We start from the raw sequence: 17,271 nt of genomic DNA, 5'->3' as shown, positions 1-17,271 counted from the left end.
AAATTAAAGGTTTGCAAAAAACCTTTGGGCATCATCTAGGGAAGCCTTATGCTTTTAGGATTAAATGAATTAATATATCCTAAGTAAAAAAAAAAAAAAAAAATATATATATATATATATATATATATATATACAGTACACACAGACACACACACACACATTTCTTACAACATCCATATGAAGCAGACACCATTACTGTTCTAATTTTACAGATGAGGGGACTGAGGCAGAGAGAGGTTAAGTAACTTGCTAAGGTCACACAGCAAAAAGTGGCAGTGCCAGGATTTGATTGCAGCTGGTCTGGCCCCACAGCCCATGCTCATAATCACTATGTTGCACTGCCTCCATAAAAACATAACAGTGTCTAACACACAGTAAGTGTTAGCTACTATTTCAGCAAGGATCATATTCAACAAGGCCTGGCAGCTGCTGGCAAATATTTCCCTATATTCCTTCAGAGAAAGATACATCCCTACTTCCCTTGGTCATCTGTTTTCAGTCTCACAGTTCCCAGTATTAGGAAATTCTCCCTTAAATCGAATCCAGGGATGGCCAATAGATGTCAGCTTGAGCACTGACGCCAATGGATTGGGAGTAACTGACTAATGCGTTATGTTAAAAAGCCTCCTAAATTGATTAGCAATGTCTGCCGGGGCATGATGGGTGGGGCAGTGATGGCTGAAAATTTGCTTCCACCTAAATGGTTCCTGCTGCAGCTTTAATCCATCCTGCACGGTTGTGTTCTCCAGGCACTGGCCGACCTTGTGCCCACAGAAATCTGGGTCTTCCTGTTGGAGGACAGAGCCAGCCCCCAGGATACACCCAGACGGCATCAGCAGGCATCTCAGAGCCCCTCTCTCTGGCCACCAGCATTCTTCTTTTGCAGGAAGCAGAGATAGCAGGGCTGAGGAGGTGATTTCTGCCCTGGCCAGCTTCCCATTTCCTCCTCCTCCTGCCTTGTGGTTTCAGCCATCACTGGGCAAAGGTTCAGGGCTCCTCTTCTGAGCTGGGCTCAGAATGTGGGGAAAGCTACCTGGGCCTTTCTTCTTCACTCTGTGGGCAGAGACTGAGTGAAGACTCATCCCCTCCACCTCATGGGCTCCTTCAGCACAGACCCAAAGGGGTCTGGGAACAGTCCCTGGGTCGGGCCAGCACAAGCTCTCAGAATGCAAAATTCCTATTGAGGAAAGGACCCTCAAGTCAGGCAGGGACTCAGAACTGTCCTGGCATCCTGGCCCTGGGGGTGAAGTGTGTGCAGGAGGCCCCAAGGCAGGGTGGGGGCAGTTGAGGGCTCTTGTGGGTTCCTCAGAATAAGACAGGGAAAAGCAGCACATTTCCCACAGGTGAAAGCTCTCTATGGCAGAGTTTGTTTTGGAAGATGGATGACAGGAATTAAGATCTGACACACCAAACATGCCATAATAAATTATCCTTCCTTTCAAGTAATGACATGACAGGTCCTGCCTCACTGTGATGTGTCAGGGGCCATGGGATCCTCAGCGTGGGTGCAAGGGCTTTTCAGGGCACAAATGGAGTCTTCGATAATGGCCTTTACTAAAAGTGAAGCAGGCGGCTCCCACAGGTACGCATCAAGAGGAAAACAACTATGGAAACTTCTCCAAGGAAGGGATAATGATAGGGTTGATTTCAGCAACCTTGAGGAAGATCTGATGCGAGGGCTGGGCCCTTTCAACTCCTATCTCCAGCTCCCCCAGCGCCCTCTGGTCTTTTGTTGGGCTATCAAAGACAGGTGCTCCTGTTCTCTGGATCCATTACTTGAGGGAGGCAGTCTCCTTGGGCTCTTCTCAGGTTCTCTGGAAGTGGCTCCACTCCCCGCCCCACCCTGAGCTTCCTAGCAAGGCCAGGAAGGAGTGCGGCATGCTGCCTATAATTTATGTGCTGTCTCCCAGTCTAACCGGCTGACACCGCTCTCTCTTACATAACCATTGCCACCACCACCACCACCTGCCCAAAGTGGCCAGAATGGAGCTGCCCACTCAGGGGTGTGGATGTGAGTCCTCTGGAGCAGACCACGCTTAGAGCCAGCTCGATGACCTGTTTTCTGAGACCTTTCAAGGAGCAGAACTGAGGAGAGATGATTTCTTTTCTTCTAATACCTGGTGCTTTTTTTTTTTTTTTTTTTATTCCAATAGCTTCTTTGGGGACAAAGGAACTGAGCTAATTAGAGGGAAAGCCACTCTTTTATATTGAAATTTGGGGCCTGCTTTGCCCTGGGGGCAGCCATTGTCTTGCCCTGGAGGGGTGCAGAGGTGGGTGAAAAGCAAAATGGTAGCCTCCTCCCCACAAGAGGCATTCTGGAGAGACCCGTCAGGAGCCTGCATAGGCCCCCCACAAGACAGCAGGGGCCCAGCTTTCAGTGCTCCCACCCAGAACCCCATTACCAGCAGGTGACACAGGCCTTTCAGATGCATGAGACCCTCAGCTTGAGTACTTACAGGAGGTCCTGAAAGAGAGAGAGAAAATGCCTGGGTCAGTGTCATTGCTGTAGCGGGCGGTGGGGAGGCTGCCTTGGAAGCAGTGTCCAAGGATTCATCAGCAGAGGGGTTTCCATCTGGTCTTCGCAGTTTGTCTTTTCCTGGCCCACTTTCACCAATATAATCTCTTCCCCCTTTATTTCATCTCTGTATTTTCATAATTGGATGAGAAATCCAGAGGTCTGGGCCCCAGGCTCAGCCCTGCTAGGGACCTGCCAGTGGCCCTTCTGCCTCAGCTTCCCACCCCACAAAATGGGCTCTTCGGGACCTGCCTGAACTTGTGCACAAGGCTGCTTTGCAGAACACGGGACAGTGGGCACCGAGGCACACTGAGAAAGGCGGAAATAACAGATCCTGCAGAGATGAGGATCGTTAGCATGCCTGTGTCCTCATTGTGCCACGTCAGGGAGGGCCAGCAGGCAGGCAGGGGCAGGCGTGGATGGCCACCGTGCACCCTGCCTGAGGCCCATCGACCCGTCCTGGTTCCTGTTTAGCAGTGAGTTAGGCACTTCACCCCTCCAGGGTCTGCCACCCACAGCCTCTTTCTCAAAGCCCCCTCTCGGGCTCTGGCCCCACCCTCCTCCATGCCTCTCTCTGTTCCTTTCTCTTTCTGGTGTCCACTCCCCACCTACCTCCCACGGCCGCAGCAGCAGCCCTATCTCATTACTGGCAACAGCCAAGAATGACAAATTCAAGTGTTCGGAGAGGGAGAAAAAAGGAGTAGGGGTGGGGAGCGGGAGGGAAGGTTTAGAAAAGCAGCCCCAGAAAGATAGGGAAGGAAAGGCACTTCTGCGGAACATGAGCCACGAAACCCCGCCCTCCTGGCGATTCCCAGCTGGGCCTGGTGCGTCTGCCCGGCCCCTAGTGCCCTGGCCACGTTAACTCAGCTGCGACTCCTGTTGCTTCTTTTATGCTCGGCCAATAAAGGCTCCTATGTTTCCCCGTGCTCCTCCCGTTCCCAGAGCCGGCTTCCTTCTCTCCTCCTTTATCTGTCGGCTTCTCTGCCCTGGTCACCATCCAGGAGGAAACAGCCTCTTTCATGCTGGCCTCTGTCAAGCCATCATGTTAAGGGGGAACAAAATGTTTTAGATTAAAAGCAACAGAAAAAGTCAAGAGGTGTAGAGCCTGGGTGAGCAAGCCCCAGGCCTGGGCCTCGCATGCAGGGCCCAGAACAAGTGGGAGGGAGCACGGTGCAGGGGGAGCATCTGGGAGCCATTAGGCTGAGTGGCAGAGGAATGTCACCCAGAATCTGAAAATATCCCCTGAGCGCAGCCTGCCAGAGGGGCCAGCCCAGCTGGGAAATCTGTGCCTCCTGGCTGGGGGAGATGTCCTCTGCATGAGAAGCAGGCTGGTGACAAAATTCAGCCTGTGGCAATTTTGGGATGCTTCAGCCACATGGAGGGCAGATGCCTTGCGACTGCCAGGCCTGACGGGGCCCTGGCTCCCACTGTGGCAGGCTCTGGTGAGGCCCCCAGTGACACAGGCTGGAGCTCTGATATGCCCCAGTGACACAAGCTGGAGTTCTGAGGGCAGCCCTGCCTGTTGTTAGCAGTCTCGGCTGCATAGGTGTCACCAGATGCAGCCAGGTAGCTGGCACAAGACTCAACGCTCAGCCGGGTGGCAGGAGGAGCAGTGTGCTGCGTCCACCCCTGGGGGATATAAATTCTGAAGATTTTGAGGGTTTTTACATCACGACCACTGCCACCACCATTGTCACTGCATACACTTCTATGGTCCTTATTAGGTGCCAGGCACAATTCGAGGGGTTTTCCATTATGCAATAGGTTCTATCATTCCCGCCTTGCAGATGAAGAAACTGAGGCATGGGAAGGTTGAGTGACTCCCCAGGGCCATGCAACTAGTAAATGGTAGAGCTCTGGACCCTTCTCTACAGTGCCTCTCTCTCTCTGTCTCTCACTCAGAAAGCAACCTGCCCCCCACCCCGCAATTGCCTGCAGACCAAGTCCTTTCCAGGCCTCCCCCTGGGATGCCTGTCATGGTCAGCCTCCAGCCCCCTTCTCTAGACTCAACCCTCTCACCTGTCTTTTACAGGCACCTTTGTCTTATGCAAGGGAATTTGGCTCTTCCAAGCTCAGCCGGGCTGCTAATCCCCATACCTGTCTCTTACAGGGATTTCAGAAAGAGGAAAATCTTCTTTGGGAGCTAATGCTGTGCCATAGAAGGAGAAGAGCTATACAGGTGCTATAAAAGAAGACTTTCTCTCTCACAAACCTTTTTTCCCCTGTTAAGGATGGTCTTCATGAGTCCCCCTGGAAAATCTTCAGGTGCCTTGAAAAACTCAACTGCCGTCCTGCCCCTGCCAACTTTCATCAAACAGGCCTGCATTGGGACAGCCCTGGGTTTCCAAGCAGATGCTTCCCCTGATGCTGTGTTCAATGCCTGGCAGCTCTAAGATGCTGGGGAGCTGACGGCTTTGCAAAATCTAGCAGTGCCTGGATGTCACTAGTTGTTCTCCCATGTGGGCCACTTGGCTGCACCCATTACCCTGGCCAGGCACCAAAGGATGGAGTCACTCCAAGGCATTATGAAGTCCCCACAGTACAGATGGAGAGAGAGAGGCCCAGGGAGATTCGTGACCATCCATGGCCACGTTGTGGGCAGGTGATGGCGGTGGGACCAACATTCAGTCTCCTGACTCCCCATCCTGGGGTCTTCCTAACAGAGCACACCATATCTCATGCTGATCCTGCTGAGGTACAGCCCACACTACCACATCTTGAGAGAGGAGGAAGACACCTGGACTCCACCCATGCACCTGCTGCTTCCTCAGGAGGAACCTGTTTCTTGCAGCAGGGAGAACTATGAAGATTGTCCCAGCCCCCTCAGGTGGGCTAAGCAGCCTGCAAGCAGGGCTGTCAGAGGAGGGTCACAACAGCCATCCAGGGTGGGGACATTCTGCCTGAGACCTCCCTGCTGATATCTGTCACCCACTGCCTCAGCTTTCTGCTAAGGCCACTACTGTTCTCCCCCGGGGTTTGACCCTCCTCCGAGCAAGGCGGCCATGCTCCCCCAAAATGGACACATAGGGATGGACCCCCATGAAGAATTCTGGGGTAGCATTCTGGGTGGTGCCTTTTTTTCAACCACTTTTTGTATGTTTGTTCATTCAACAAACACTTAAAAATGCCTACTATGTGAGTCACTGTGCCGGGCTATGGCTCTCTAAAAATGAATAAAGTATACTCATTGTCCTCTGAGGAAGGAAAACTTCATTTTTTTTAAGCACTTATTATCTACCAGGCCTGATGCAAAGCTCTGATGATACAGAGATGAATAACTCATTTCCTCCTGCTGAGAAGTCAACAGTTTCCTATGTTAGAAAGCTGGAGAAATTCCAGAGATGAGAACTAAAACAAACATGAGGGTTTAAGGGAGAAAGGTTTGCTGTAGGAGGATTCATTTTTTCATTCCTTCATTCATTCAATCTACATCTACTGAGTGCTCATTATGCTGCAGACATAGACACAGTGCTAAGCATCGTAACTCTAACACCGCACTTCGTCTTTACAACAACCGTGTGAAGTTGGCATTATCACCCCTGCCATAGACTTGGAACCTGAGGCTTAGAGGTTAAGCAACCTGCCTAAGGTGGTCACCTTGCTCTTAGATGATGGCATCTGATTCTTAAAGTTTAAAAAATTTAATTTATAATTATTTTTTGAGATAGGATCTGACTCCGTTGCCTGGGCTGGAGTACAGTGGTGCAATCACGGCTCACTGCAGTCTCAACCTCCCTGGGCTCAGGCAATCTTCCCACCTCAGCCTCCTGAGTAGGTGAGACCACACACCATACCTGGCTAATTTCTGTATTTTTTGTAAGGACAGAGTCTCACTATGTTGCCCAGGCTGGTCTCAAACTCCTGAGCTCAAGCTATCTGCCTGCCTCAGGCTCCCAAAGTGCTGGGATTATACGCATGAGTCACCATGCCTGGCCTAAGTTGATTGTTTAACTTTTATTTCCATATAGTAGGGCCTGGATTTGAACCTGGTCTCTCTTGCTGCAAAGCCTGTGTTCTCCTGGCTAGAGGTCATGAAGTTCTCAGGGGGTGGAAGGGGCAGCTGGGCCCTCAGCCCCTTCTAAAGTGGTCAAGTAAGTCCCCTCCCTTTCCACCCTGGACTTAGTGCCACCCAGTCTCTGGATCCAGTCCTGGTCCTGGACAGGGGGCATCAAGAGTGGCAGCGTGCTCCCAAGTTCAGCATCATCTGAGCCATCTTCTGACCCTGCTTGACCGCTGGGCTCCCAGAAGCTGGGGTCCTAGCCCCCACCCATTCCTCCTGGTGCCTGCAGCCAACCACCTACCACCAGCTCTGCCACATGCCCGACCCACCCATCTCTGCCAGGACAGGTACTCTGCATCATGGGCTCCCCTCAGACCTTGGGTGACTAATGATATTGGTTACTATCTGCCTGCTGGAGCAGGGGTTCTCAGCTTGGGGGAATTTGGCTCCCCAGGGGATAGTTGACAATGTCTGGAGACATTTTGATTTCACAATTGGGAAGCTTCTACTGGTCTGTAGTGGGTACAGGCCAGGGATGCTGCTAAAAAGACAATGCACAGAGCCTCCTACCACAAAGACTCATCCAGTCCCATATGTGAATAGTGCTGAGGATGAGAAACCTCATGCTGGACTAATGGCACCAGACCTGCCTCAGGGCTCCCCCCGTGCTTCAGTCCCTACGATGCACACCGTCACCCATGGCCCAGCCCTCACCGACCTGTGGTTTGCCAACTCTTGAGATCCCATTCTTCTACAGTTTGGCCTGTTCCGCCTCCACTCAAGACCTCATTAGGACAAATTGTAATTTGTCTGTTATTCATCTATTGAGCATGTACTCTGTGCCTGACACTATGCTAAGACCCTTATTTCACTCGGTCTGCCCAACAAACCAGTGAAGTATTGTTGGTTATTGTTCCCACTCTACAGATGAAAAAGCTGAGGCCCAGAGAGTTTATGGTGTGTTCAAGGCTGCAGAACACATGCATCACTGGGCTGGTACTTGGCCCCAGGTCTGCCTGCCTCCCAGGACCATGGGCCCCCGAAGCTTGAAGGAGGCACATAGAGAAATAAAAGGAACAGCCTCCACCTCAAAGAGCAGTGAAGAAGGGAAACATGAGTAGCTTTAAAAACCATGAAAAGCAATTTGTCAGGGGTAGGCATGATGGCCTGGGAAGGGACACTGCTGAGCTTTAAGGCAGCCTGTGTCTTCTGGGGTTAACTTCAAAGAGAACACCCAAGCCCTGTCCCGTACAGCCCTACGGCCCAAACCCTGACTTTCTAGGGAGGCCTGAGGCAGATTTCCGGGGTAGACCATCTGAATTTATTTGTGGTCCCAGGAGCATGGTTGACAAATCATGCTTTGTGACTGGTAAAGCACTTCCTTATATCACAGTTCACCAAAACCCAACTCCCATTTTATAGATGAGAAAACTGAGGCTCTGAGAAGGATGCAACTTGCCTATTATTCACGGCTGGTAAATGATCCTGAATCCTCATCTAGTGCTCTTCCCAGAACAGCCCACCATTAGCAAAGCTTTGAGAAGCTTTACATTTCTTAGGAAAAATGTCTGACTACTCAGAGCCAACTTGTGCAGTCTTGCAAGAGCCAGCTGTGCACATCTCTTCGTAACTTGGCTCCCAGTGACTTCACACTGGCAGCTGGAAATTGGCCATGGTGGGAGTATTCACACCACAGAAATTGGCAAAAGCTACAAAGCAGCCCCACCTTACCCCGAGAGCCACTTCTTAAACGTTTGCCAGCACACCACAGCTCACATCTGTCCTATGATGATATCTCTCGGCCACAAGACACCCCCAGACCTTTCCAGCCCAGGTTGATGGGGTGTAACAGGTCCTGGGAGAAGTGGGCAGCAGTTTAAATCACACACACCTACAGTCTCTCTGCCTGCACTCATGGCTGACACTGATCATCAATCACAGCTCCTTAATGAGCCTAGACAAGATTTCACAATTCTTTGCAACACAGCCACTATCAATCAGCAGAAATTGGCACATGATCTGGAACCTGTTAGTCATCCTGGAAACTAGAGCCATCTGGAGGTGAGACTCAGGGGAAGCAAGTAGATGAAGCAGGAGGACCGTTTTCTAACTAATCAGGCAGGACTGAGTCTAGCCTTGGGGAGTGGCAGAGACAGAGGTGGAGAGGCTGGGTGTCCTGGACTCCCCAGACACCTCTCATACCAGGCATGGGGACTAGCATTGATTGCAGCCCTCTCTCCCATCCCCGTTCAGCTGTTAAGGTTGGCAGAGAGACTGGAAGGTATGAACAAGGAAGGGACAGGAGCCAGTAAGATCCCCTCCAGCTTAGCTCATGCCCTGGCCCCAGGAGGTCCTCAGAGGACCCCACACTACTAGCTGTGCCACTGCCACCCCTGGAGCCACCTGAGAGCAACCTGAGTGGCCACCTTCCTGTAAACTCCATGGAAGTGGACTTCACACCTGGCAGCCTGGCGGGGCACTTGGTCCGGCTCCAGGGGCTTCTTGACACTCTGCCTTTGGCTAACCCCTGCTTTCAATCTGGAGGTGCCCCCTTCACTTCCTTGCTCCTTGCATTGTTTGGCAAGTGCCTGAGGGCCAGTGGGACGGGAGAGGCTCAGATGCCCAGCACCCGGGGTTACTCCTCTCTGTGGACACAGGAGGGTGTGCCTGAGTAGCAGACTTGCTTGGTTACCTCCTCTGCATCCATTCTGCCTTTCTCCTCCCAACAAAACCTTAAAGTCCCTCCAGCCTCCACTCCTTCCCGATGCAGTCCTGTGTTTCCAGGGAAGCCTTTCCCCAGCCTAGCTAGCAATGGGTGAGGGTACATGCCTGGGGCCTGGAGCCCTCGTGGAGATGGCTCTGGTGAGACGGTTTGAGCAGGCAGAGGGACAGGAGATCCCCTTGCCACCCCTGCAGCTCCTTTGATGCCAGAGTCCCACATCCCTTGGAATGGGGGATAACAGCCCTGGGGCTCAGGAAAATGGCTGCAAAAGGCCACAGACAAGGAGGGCATGGGGGACCTGGCTGCAGGGTTCTGCCCAGGAGGATAGAAGGTGATGCCCAGCCCCTGGCGAGAGGAACGACAACCCAGACAGAAGATGGTGCCAGGCCACCTCCATGCCCCTGCCCCACCCAGCTGTAATTCTGGGTGAATGAAAGGGAGAGAGGGGAATGGTGTCTCGACAGCTGATGAGAACCTGAAAGGTTAAGGGTTGAGCAGGAAGTGGCTGAGTTCCTCAGAATTATTTTTCTCATTCTTCAGCAGAAGTCAGACACTTAGAAGCATGGCTCAGTGTGGTATGAGGGAGTAAACAAGATTGTGTCCTGGCACACTGGAGCTGTGTCTCCCTCATGCCTGCTTTCAACACCTGCTCAACACCAGCTATGCATGGCTGCTGTGCAGGAGGCGGTAAAGGTCACCCGCTGTCCCTGACCTTGGGGGCTTCTTTTCTAGCTCAGGAGACCGCCCCATCCGAGTACCCTGACACTTCATCCTGAGGCTGGGGGCTGTGGCAGCTTTTCCCTGGAGCAGGGCTCATCTGCTGGTCACGGTGCCTACTGCTTCCTGCAGACTGAGGCTGGGAACCCCAGAGTGAGACTGCAGCCCCCACGCTGCCCACCAGGTGCAGGCCCCCTGACTCTGCCTTCCGTCCAGCTTAGAGGTGGGTGTGCCGCTGGTCCTGGAGTAAGCCGGCCCCACGTTGGTCTCCACTCCCAAGCAAGCTCCTGCCTGGGGGCACTCTGTGGCTGACATTCAGTCCTTCTTCCTTCTCAGGGCTTTGTTTTACCTTTTCTCATTTGAGCCACAAAACAGCCCTGAAAGGCTGGAGTAGGAGTCAGCAGCCCCATTTTCTGAGTGAGGGACTGAGATGCAGAAAGGAAATGTGCTGTCTGGAAGCTCACACAGAATTCCCAAACTCCAGTCTCCTCCGGCTGCAGCCCTCTGGGCAGCTCCCCTGCCTGTGGCTCTGTGCCTTGTGACCAGTGACTGGACTCAGAGGGGCAAGTGGTCCTGACAAGACCCTTGACCGCCAGCCCCAGCCCTTGAGTCCCAAGCCAGGGCTGCTTTCTTCCACTGAGGTGTCATTCAGGTCCCTGAAGGAAGACAAGTCTCCGGGCATCACACCTCTGACCTGGGACTTCTTCCTGACACCGGATCTCACCAGTGTTCCTGTGCAAGGCCCTGCCTGGGGAAACTCGAACGTCACATCATGGCTCTGCTGGCCAGGGCCCTGCCCGGCGACTGCCGGAGGAGAAGAGAGGAGGAGCTGGGGAAGGGTCATAGCTCAGGTCAGACTCATGCCGAATGCCACCCCTCCGAGGCCTGGGAGGGGCTGCAGGCTTCATAGGACTTGCTTTGACAACCAGGCCTGTATCTCTGAAGGATGAGCTTTTTGATTTTAAAGTCACATTTATTATGTTGGTGCAAAAGTAATTGTAGTTTTTGCCATTAAAAGGAATGGCAAAACCTGCAATTACTTTTGCGTCAACCTAATGTTAATAACCCATTTTGGTCTGGCATCGTGCTAACCTCTAACCAGCGCCAAGCACCTTACACATATCATTTCCTCTTCACAGCAGCCCTATAAGGTAACTATACAAGGTGTGCTATTTTCCACACCTAACAGTGAAGGAAACTGAGCCACAAACAGGTCAAAGTTCTGGCCCATAGTCGTACAACTGAAATCCAGGCATGCCCTTAGCCCCAAAGACATGCATTATCTCACTGTCCTGACAGGCAGGTTTGGTACTATTATGCGCTGTTTTGCAGGTGGGGCTCTTGCGGCTGTGGAGAGAAGTTAAGTAATTTGTCCAATGTCACACAGCTGGTAAATTGGCAGAGCCTTTGGAATCAGCTACACCCTAAAGCTTTCTTTCTTAACCTTTACATTTATTGCTTCAGCTGCAAAAGCAAATTAAGAGTCAACAAGACTTAGTGGTGGGGGGAGATGGTTAGACTGCTGAGAAAGAAAACCTGCAATGAGCCCTTTCAAGTTCCTTTGAGGACCATGTGGCCTCATTCCTGGGCTAAGTTCAGACCACGCTCGTCTCTTGCCTGAAGTTGGCTCCCAGAGTCCCCAGTGAGGACTGATCACGAACCCCATCCAGACACTGCCCGTCTTAGGAGGAACTTCAACTAGACACATGCACGCAGTCTCGTAGTTTCACTGTTCTTCCTTTTACTTAGAAGGAATGGGGAACTGCCCAGAATCCTGGACAAGAGCATAGGCTTTGGAGCCAAAAAGCCACAGGTTCAAATTTCTGCTTTACTACTTACTAGCTGTGTGACCTTGGGCAAGCTTCTTAACCTCTCTGAGCCCAGTATCCTCTGTAAAATGGGGATAATAAGAGTATCTACCTCACTGGATCTGGGTGGTAAATGAGAGAATACAAGTAAGATATTTAGCACTGTCCCTGGCTTAGAGTAAGCACTCAATAAATATAGCTATGACAATTGTTATGGTTATGAAGTCAGAAATAATGGCATCCAATCCCAGAGGCGTATGACACTGCCCACTGTGTTCTAACCAGAAGAATGGCTAATGAGAACTATTCTCATGTGCCAGGCACCAATCTTTTTTTTTTTTTTTTGAGACAGAGTCTCGCTTTGTCGCCCAGGCTGGAGTGCAGTGGCACGATCTCAGCTCACTGCATGCAACCTTTGCCCTCTGGGTTCAAGCAATTCTTCTGCCTCAGCCTTTTGAGTAGCTGGGACTACAGGCATGCGCCACCACGCCTGGCTATTTTTTGTATTTTTAGTAGAGACAGGGTTTCACCATATTGGCCAGGCTGGTCTCAAACTCCTGACCTCGTGATCCGCCTGCCTTGGCCTCCCAAAGTGCTGGGATTACAGGCGTGAGCCACGGCGCCCAGCCAACCAGGCGCCAATCTTAATGCTTCACAGGTATTACCATATTTAACCCTTATCAGCCTTTTAAGGTGGACATCAGGAGGCTGAGCAGAGAGAGGCAGCATCTCCTGCCTTACAGCCCAACCTGGTGAGGGGCAGGCTGACTCTAGGGCAGCAGTCTCTAACCTTTTTGGCACCAGGAACTGGTTTCCTAGAAGACAATTTTTTGGGGTGGGAGGGATGGGTTCAGAATGAAACTGTTCCACCTTGGCCCATAAGGAGTGTGCAATGTAGATCCCTCACATGCACAGTTCACAATAGCATTCTCACTCCTGTGAAGATCTAATGCCACCACCGATCTGACAGGGAGCAGAGCTCTGGTCATAATGTGAGCAGTCGGGGAGCAGCTGTCAATTCAGAGGAAGCTTCGCTTGCTTGTCCACCCCTCACCTCCTGCTGTGTGGCCGGGTTCCTAACAGGCCATGAGCTGGTACTGGTCCATGGACCAGTAACAGGCCTTTAATCACCCTGTTGCCCTGCCTCTCAGATGAGCCCTTAAAATCCTGGAACCCACAAAGAACACAGGCAGGGCTCAGGGTGAGGTGAGCTAAGCAGAGCAGGCTGGACAGGGCTGGGTGACCTTTTGAGTGAAATAGTACAGATTTAAGCCATCAGCTTTGAACTGTTGGGACAAATTGCACATTTTCTTACTTCCGTGGGCCCCTGTCGCTTCCAGGTTGGGGTCAGAATCATAAGTCCTGAGTGAGGAAACCTTGGGGGTAGGTCTTGCTGGTAGAGACTGGAGTCCCAATTTTACAGATTCAGGCCAAGGGCAGGCATTGTTCTCAGGCTGAACAGTTTCCTGGCCAGGCCTCTAGCACAGGTCAGAGGGGCTGGGCTGCCACACACAGATAGGGACAGTGGGCCCAGGGAAGGTGAAAAAGTTCTCTATCAAGTCGGCCCTTGTGTGGGCGAGGTGGAAATCAATCAGGGGCGGGCCTTGCCCGTTGCACTCTGCTGGCTCTGACCCCTCAGCTCTATTTTGATAACAATCTGGAGTGTCCACACTTGAACTTGTCACCCTTGACTGAGTCTCCTAGAAACAGTGAGATCCTCTCACAGGACCTAGAGATATCTTCTCAAGGGGAGGGACTTCCTGCTCCACCCCCAGCCCCTCACCTTGGGACCTTCCCAGGAAATCAGCGGTTGTGCAAGCCTTACTCCCTTTTCCACATCCAAAAGGCATCGACAGTTCTCCAGCAGAGGTTGCAGTACGCACATCACGGCTTCACATCCTCTCCTCCACACAGCTGGCTTTGATTTACCACAACCCCACAACATCAAAATATTCAGTGAATTATTCTCATTTTTATGTGTGGATCTCAGTTCCGTGTTCCATGTCCATGTTTTTCTACCTTGTCTTTTGTTAGACTGTAAGATTTATGATGGGCACAGTCCTTAATTCGTTAGTCACTACTCTAAGAAGAGTTGAGGGAGATTAGGTGCCACAAACTCCAATGCCTACAAGGAGCCAGCCAGGTCACATAAATGAACGAAGTAGGCCAGGTGTCATGTGATAGGGCATGGTGGAGACTGTGGCAAAGTGCTAAGGGCTTGCCTGTGTGCCTAAAATGGACTGGATACCCCTCAGCTGCAACCAAGTATTGCCAGTTGAGGATGCAGACCTTGAAACTGTTCAAGAAAAGCCGAGAATCAGATATTTTCTGCAAAATCTTCTCATTTCATCAAATGAGATACTGCAAAATCATCAAATGCTGATACTAATTTAAGAACATTTAAAAACCACTCTGCAGGCCAAACAAAACCTGTGAAAGAGCTGCCTTTGGTCCTGAAGCTGCTAATTCGCAATACACAATCTCTGGGGACCTTCCAGGCCTGAACTTCTCCAATTCCACAGCCCAGAACTTCTGGGCCAGAGTGTGGGCTCAGTCAATCCTTGCTGAATGCATGAATGAGTAATTAAGTGAATGGATGGGTGGGCCCACTGGCTATCATCTGACTATGGATCTGTGAAGGAGCAATGTCATAACAGTGTTTGGACATTGAACTTGTATGTGAGAGTTAGTTTGACCAAGAGTGGAATTGTTTGGGTACACTAAACAATTACAAGCGTGCCTGTATCCCTCCCTCTTGGATCTCTCCCTCCTTCTACTGGGCATGGAGCCCAGAGCTGAAGACAAGCCCCACACAAGTCCCTGGCCCCAGGATGCCAGGTGAGTTAGGAGGCTGCTTTCCTCAGGCCCGGTGGTAAAGCAGGACTCCATGAAGCAGGGACAGGGAATAATTAACAATTAGTAAGGCACTTAATCACCCCTGGATATCTATTTTTCTTAAATCTTACTTTAAATTGCACACAATTAACAACATATACAGCAATTAGTAATTAGCAAATGTTATTAGTTGATTATAATATGGAGTGTTTTAACTTACAATAGCACAATCAAGTGAAACATCATTTTTGTCCCTGTCTCTCAATGAATCCTGTCTCAAGCAGCTGTGTCATTAGTACGGGAGGGCACGATGAAGGCATGCATGTGTAACTGTGGGCCAGGAAGAAATAAAGAAACACACAGCCTCATGGGTGGCAGCCTGGCAGCCCCATGGCCTGCTTCCATGGCTGAACGACACCACCAACCCCTCTGAATGTCACAGGTGTCCAGGATAACAGCTACCCTAACACCTACTGTGTGCCAGCAGTAGACTGGGCACTGTGTCTATTTACTATTTCTAATCTTTATAACTCAGCCTATCTGAGTTCTAACTTACAGATGTAAACACCCAGGCTCCATAGGTTACACAGATTGTCCAAGGTCAAATTACAAGTAAACGGTGGAGCTGGGATTCTTGCCGAGGTCTATCAGACTGCAAAGTCCATCCTCTTTCCAGACCAGCACAGAGCCTGGAGAACGGGGAGCCTCTGCTTTTCCTTACACACATGACAAAGCTGTACAGTACCCAAGGTTCTCCAGGGAAGCCCTGGCAGTGTTGAGATGAAAGCCCAGATGTCCAAGCCCTGCGTTGAGTACCTGTCTACTCTGGAATTGCAAATATCACAGGACATATACTATTCCTTTATCTAGGGCCCATGGCAGTCATAACTGATCTATTTCAGCACTGTTTCTTGTACTTCTTGGCAACCACAACCAATCAATCACAGCTGGTCCCTGTGAGGAAACGTACTTGGCATCCTTGGCAGGTCTCAGTACAACTGCAAGTGAAAGAATTTTCATAACTGAGGATGTAGAACCCCTAACCAGAGTCTGGTGACAAGCAGAAATGACAGAAACTACTTTTTTTTTTCTTTTTGAGACAGGGTCTCAAAAGACTGGAGGGCAGTCGTGTGATCTCGGTTCCCTGCAGCCTCAACCTCCCAGGCTCAAGTGACCCTCCCACCTCAGCCTCCCGAGTAGCTGGGACTGCTGGCACACACCACCATGTCCAGCTAATTTATTGTTTTAAAATTTTTTGTAGAGATGGAGTTTCACCGTGTTGCCTAGGCTGGTCTTGAACTCCTGAACTCCAGCAATCTACCAGCCTTGATCTCCCAGAGTGTTGGGATTACAAGCGTGAGCCACAGCACCTGGCTGAAACCACTGTCTTTTAAACAGAAAGGGCCTTAAGCATGTGGCACGAGAAGGGGCAAAGGGAAAATGAAAGGATGGAGCCAAGTTCTGACATCTCACACACCGTACCATGTAGGCTGAAGACTGAGGCCCGGGCTGCACAGTGAGCTGCATGGCCTCCTCTGTACGTGCCGGGGATGTGGGGTTCTCGGGAGGCCGAGGAGTCCAGGAACTGGATCCATCTGAACTGAGAAGAGTGGAAACACTTTGGATTTTACATTTGGCTTTGCTTTAAAATTTTTTTTGGTTTGTTTTTCTGACATAAATTTATTGTTCAAACAGCTCTGTAAGAACATTAAAGGACATTTTGTGAAAGAAAAGCCATCATCCATAATCCCCCAGCCCACTCTCAACTGTTTACCTTTTCTCTTCCCCCCTCTGATCCTCGTCCACATGCATACCTATGTCCGCAGAGCAGAAATCGGTGTGCACAGAATATGGTCCACTGCTTCCTTCATTTACCATGACAAAGTAGACACGTTCCTGCATCAGGGCAGCCTTGGAAATGACATCTTTAACATGGCTGCGTTTAAAAATCATTTACCGTGATTTATCTTTGAGTTGGTTACTAGATCACGATGTTTCTGTGTTTTTTATATTCTATGCTGCAGTGAATATCTTTGTGCATCTAGTTTTCCTTTTATAAATTGTTTTCTGATCCTAAGGGAGGGAGCCTGTGTGAAACCTTTGTATGAACATCGTTATGGTTTTTTATACTTGCGTTGACCTCACATGTATAAAGTCTTGAAAGTTTTGAGAGCATCGTACTTCCCTAGATCCTATGGCAATTGTAGAGGGGCACATGTGTTCCCTCACAGGAATGAGGAATCAGAGGCTGGAAGGTTAAGAAGCTGAGTCCAGGTCACTCAGCAGATAAGAGGCCTCATTGGAAATGGCAGTTGTGTTTCAGGCTCCTTGTGCAAAGCTCTCTCACACCTAGAAGCCTGGGGTGCCAGGTGGGGGATGGGATGGGGGGTGGGTGCAGTATCCATAGGAAATGGAAACAGCAGGACCAAGAGGAGGGTGAGGCCTCTCTGGTGGCTTCCTCTCCTCATGGAATGTCCCTTCCAGACAGAAGGCTCTGTCTGACTTTTTAATTAAGAGAAGATGCTTTTTAGAGGGGGCAGGGGCACCCTGGGGAGACCAGGCTGTGTTATCAGATGCTGATCGCTAGGAAGATATCTCCCCACTGCTGGGCTGCACAGAGCCCCCTCCCCACCCCCCACCCCCTGCAGCGGGACAGCCCCAGGCAAGGGCTCTG

The 17,271-nt window shown here is 50.8% G+C and overlaps 1 protein-coding gene across 11 annotated transcripts in view; it reads right to left on the bottom strand.

Annotated features, from left to right (window-relative positions):
• Positions 1 to 17,271, bottom strand: part of COL13A1 (collagen type XIII alpha 1 chain) — a 158,817-nt gene that overhangs the window by 89,276 nt on the left and 52,270 nt on the right. For all 11 annotated transcript variants that reach the window (XM_055274544.1, XM_055274546.1, XM_055274545.1 and 8 more), the window contains exon 3: positions 2,457 to 2,464. In XM_055274544.1, the coding sequence (XP_055130519.1) occupies positions 2,457 to 2,464 (8 nt within the window). The remainder of the gene's footprint in view (positions 1 to 2,456; positions 2,465 to 17,271) is intronic.

The sequence above is a fragment of the Symphalangus syndactylus genome, chromosome 4, assembly GCF_028878055.3.
Source record: "Symphalangus syndactylus isolate Jambi chromosome 4, NHGRI_mSymSyn1-v2.1_pri, whole genome shotgun sequence".
Taxonomy (NCBI): Eukaryota; Metazoa; Chordata; class Mammalia; order Primates; family Hylobatidae; genus Symphalangus; species Symphalangus syndactylus.
This window is presented reverse-complemented; position numbering and strand designations above follow the sequence as displayed.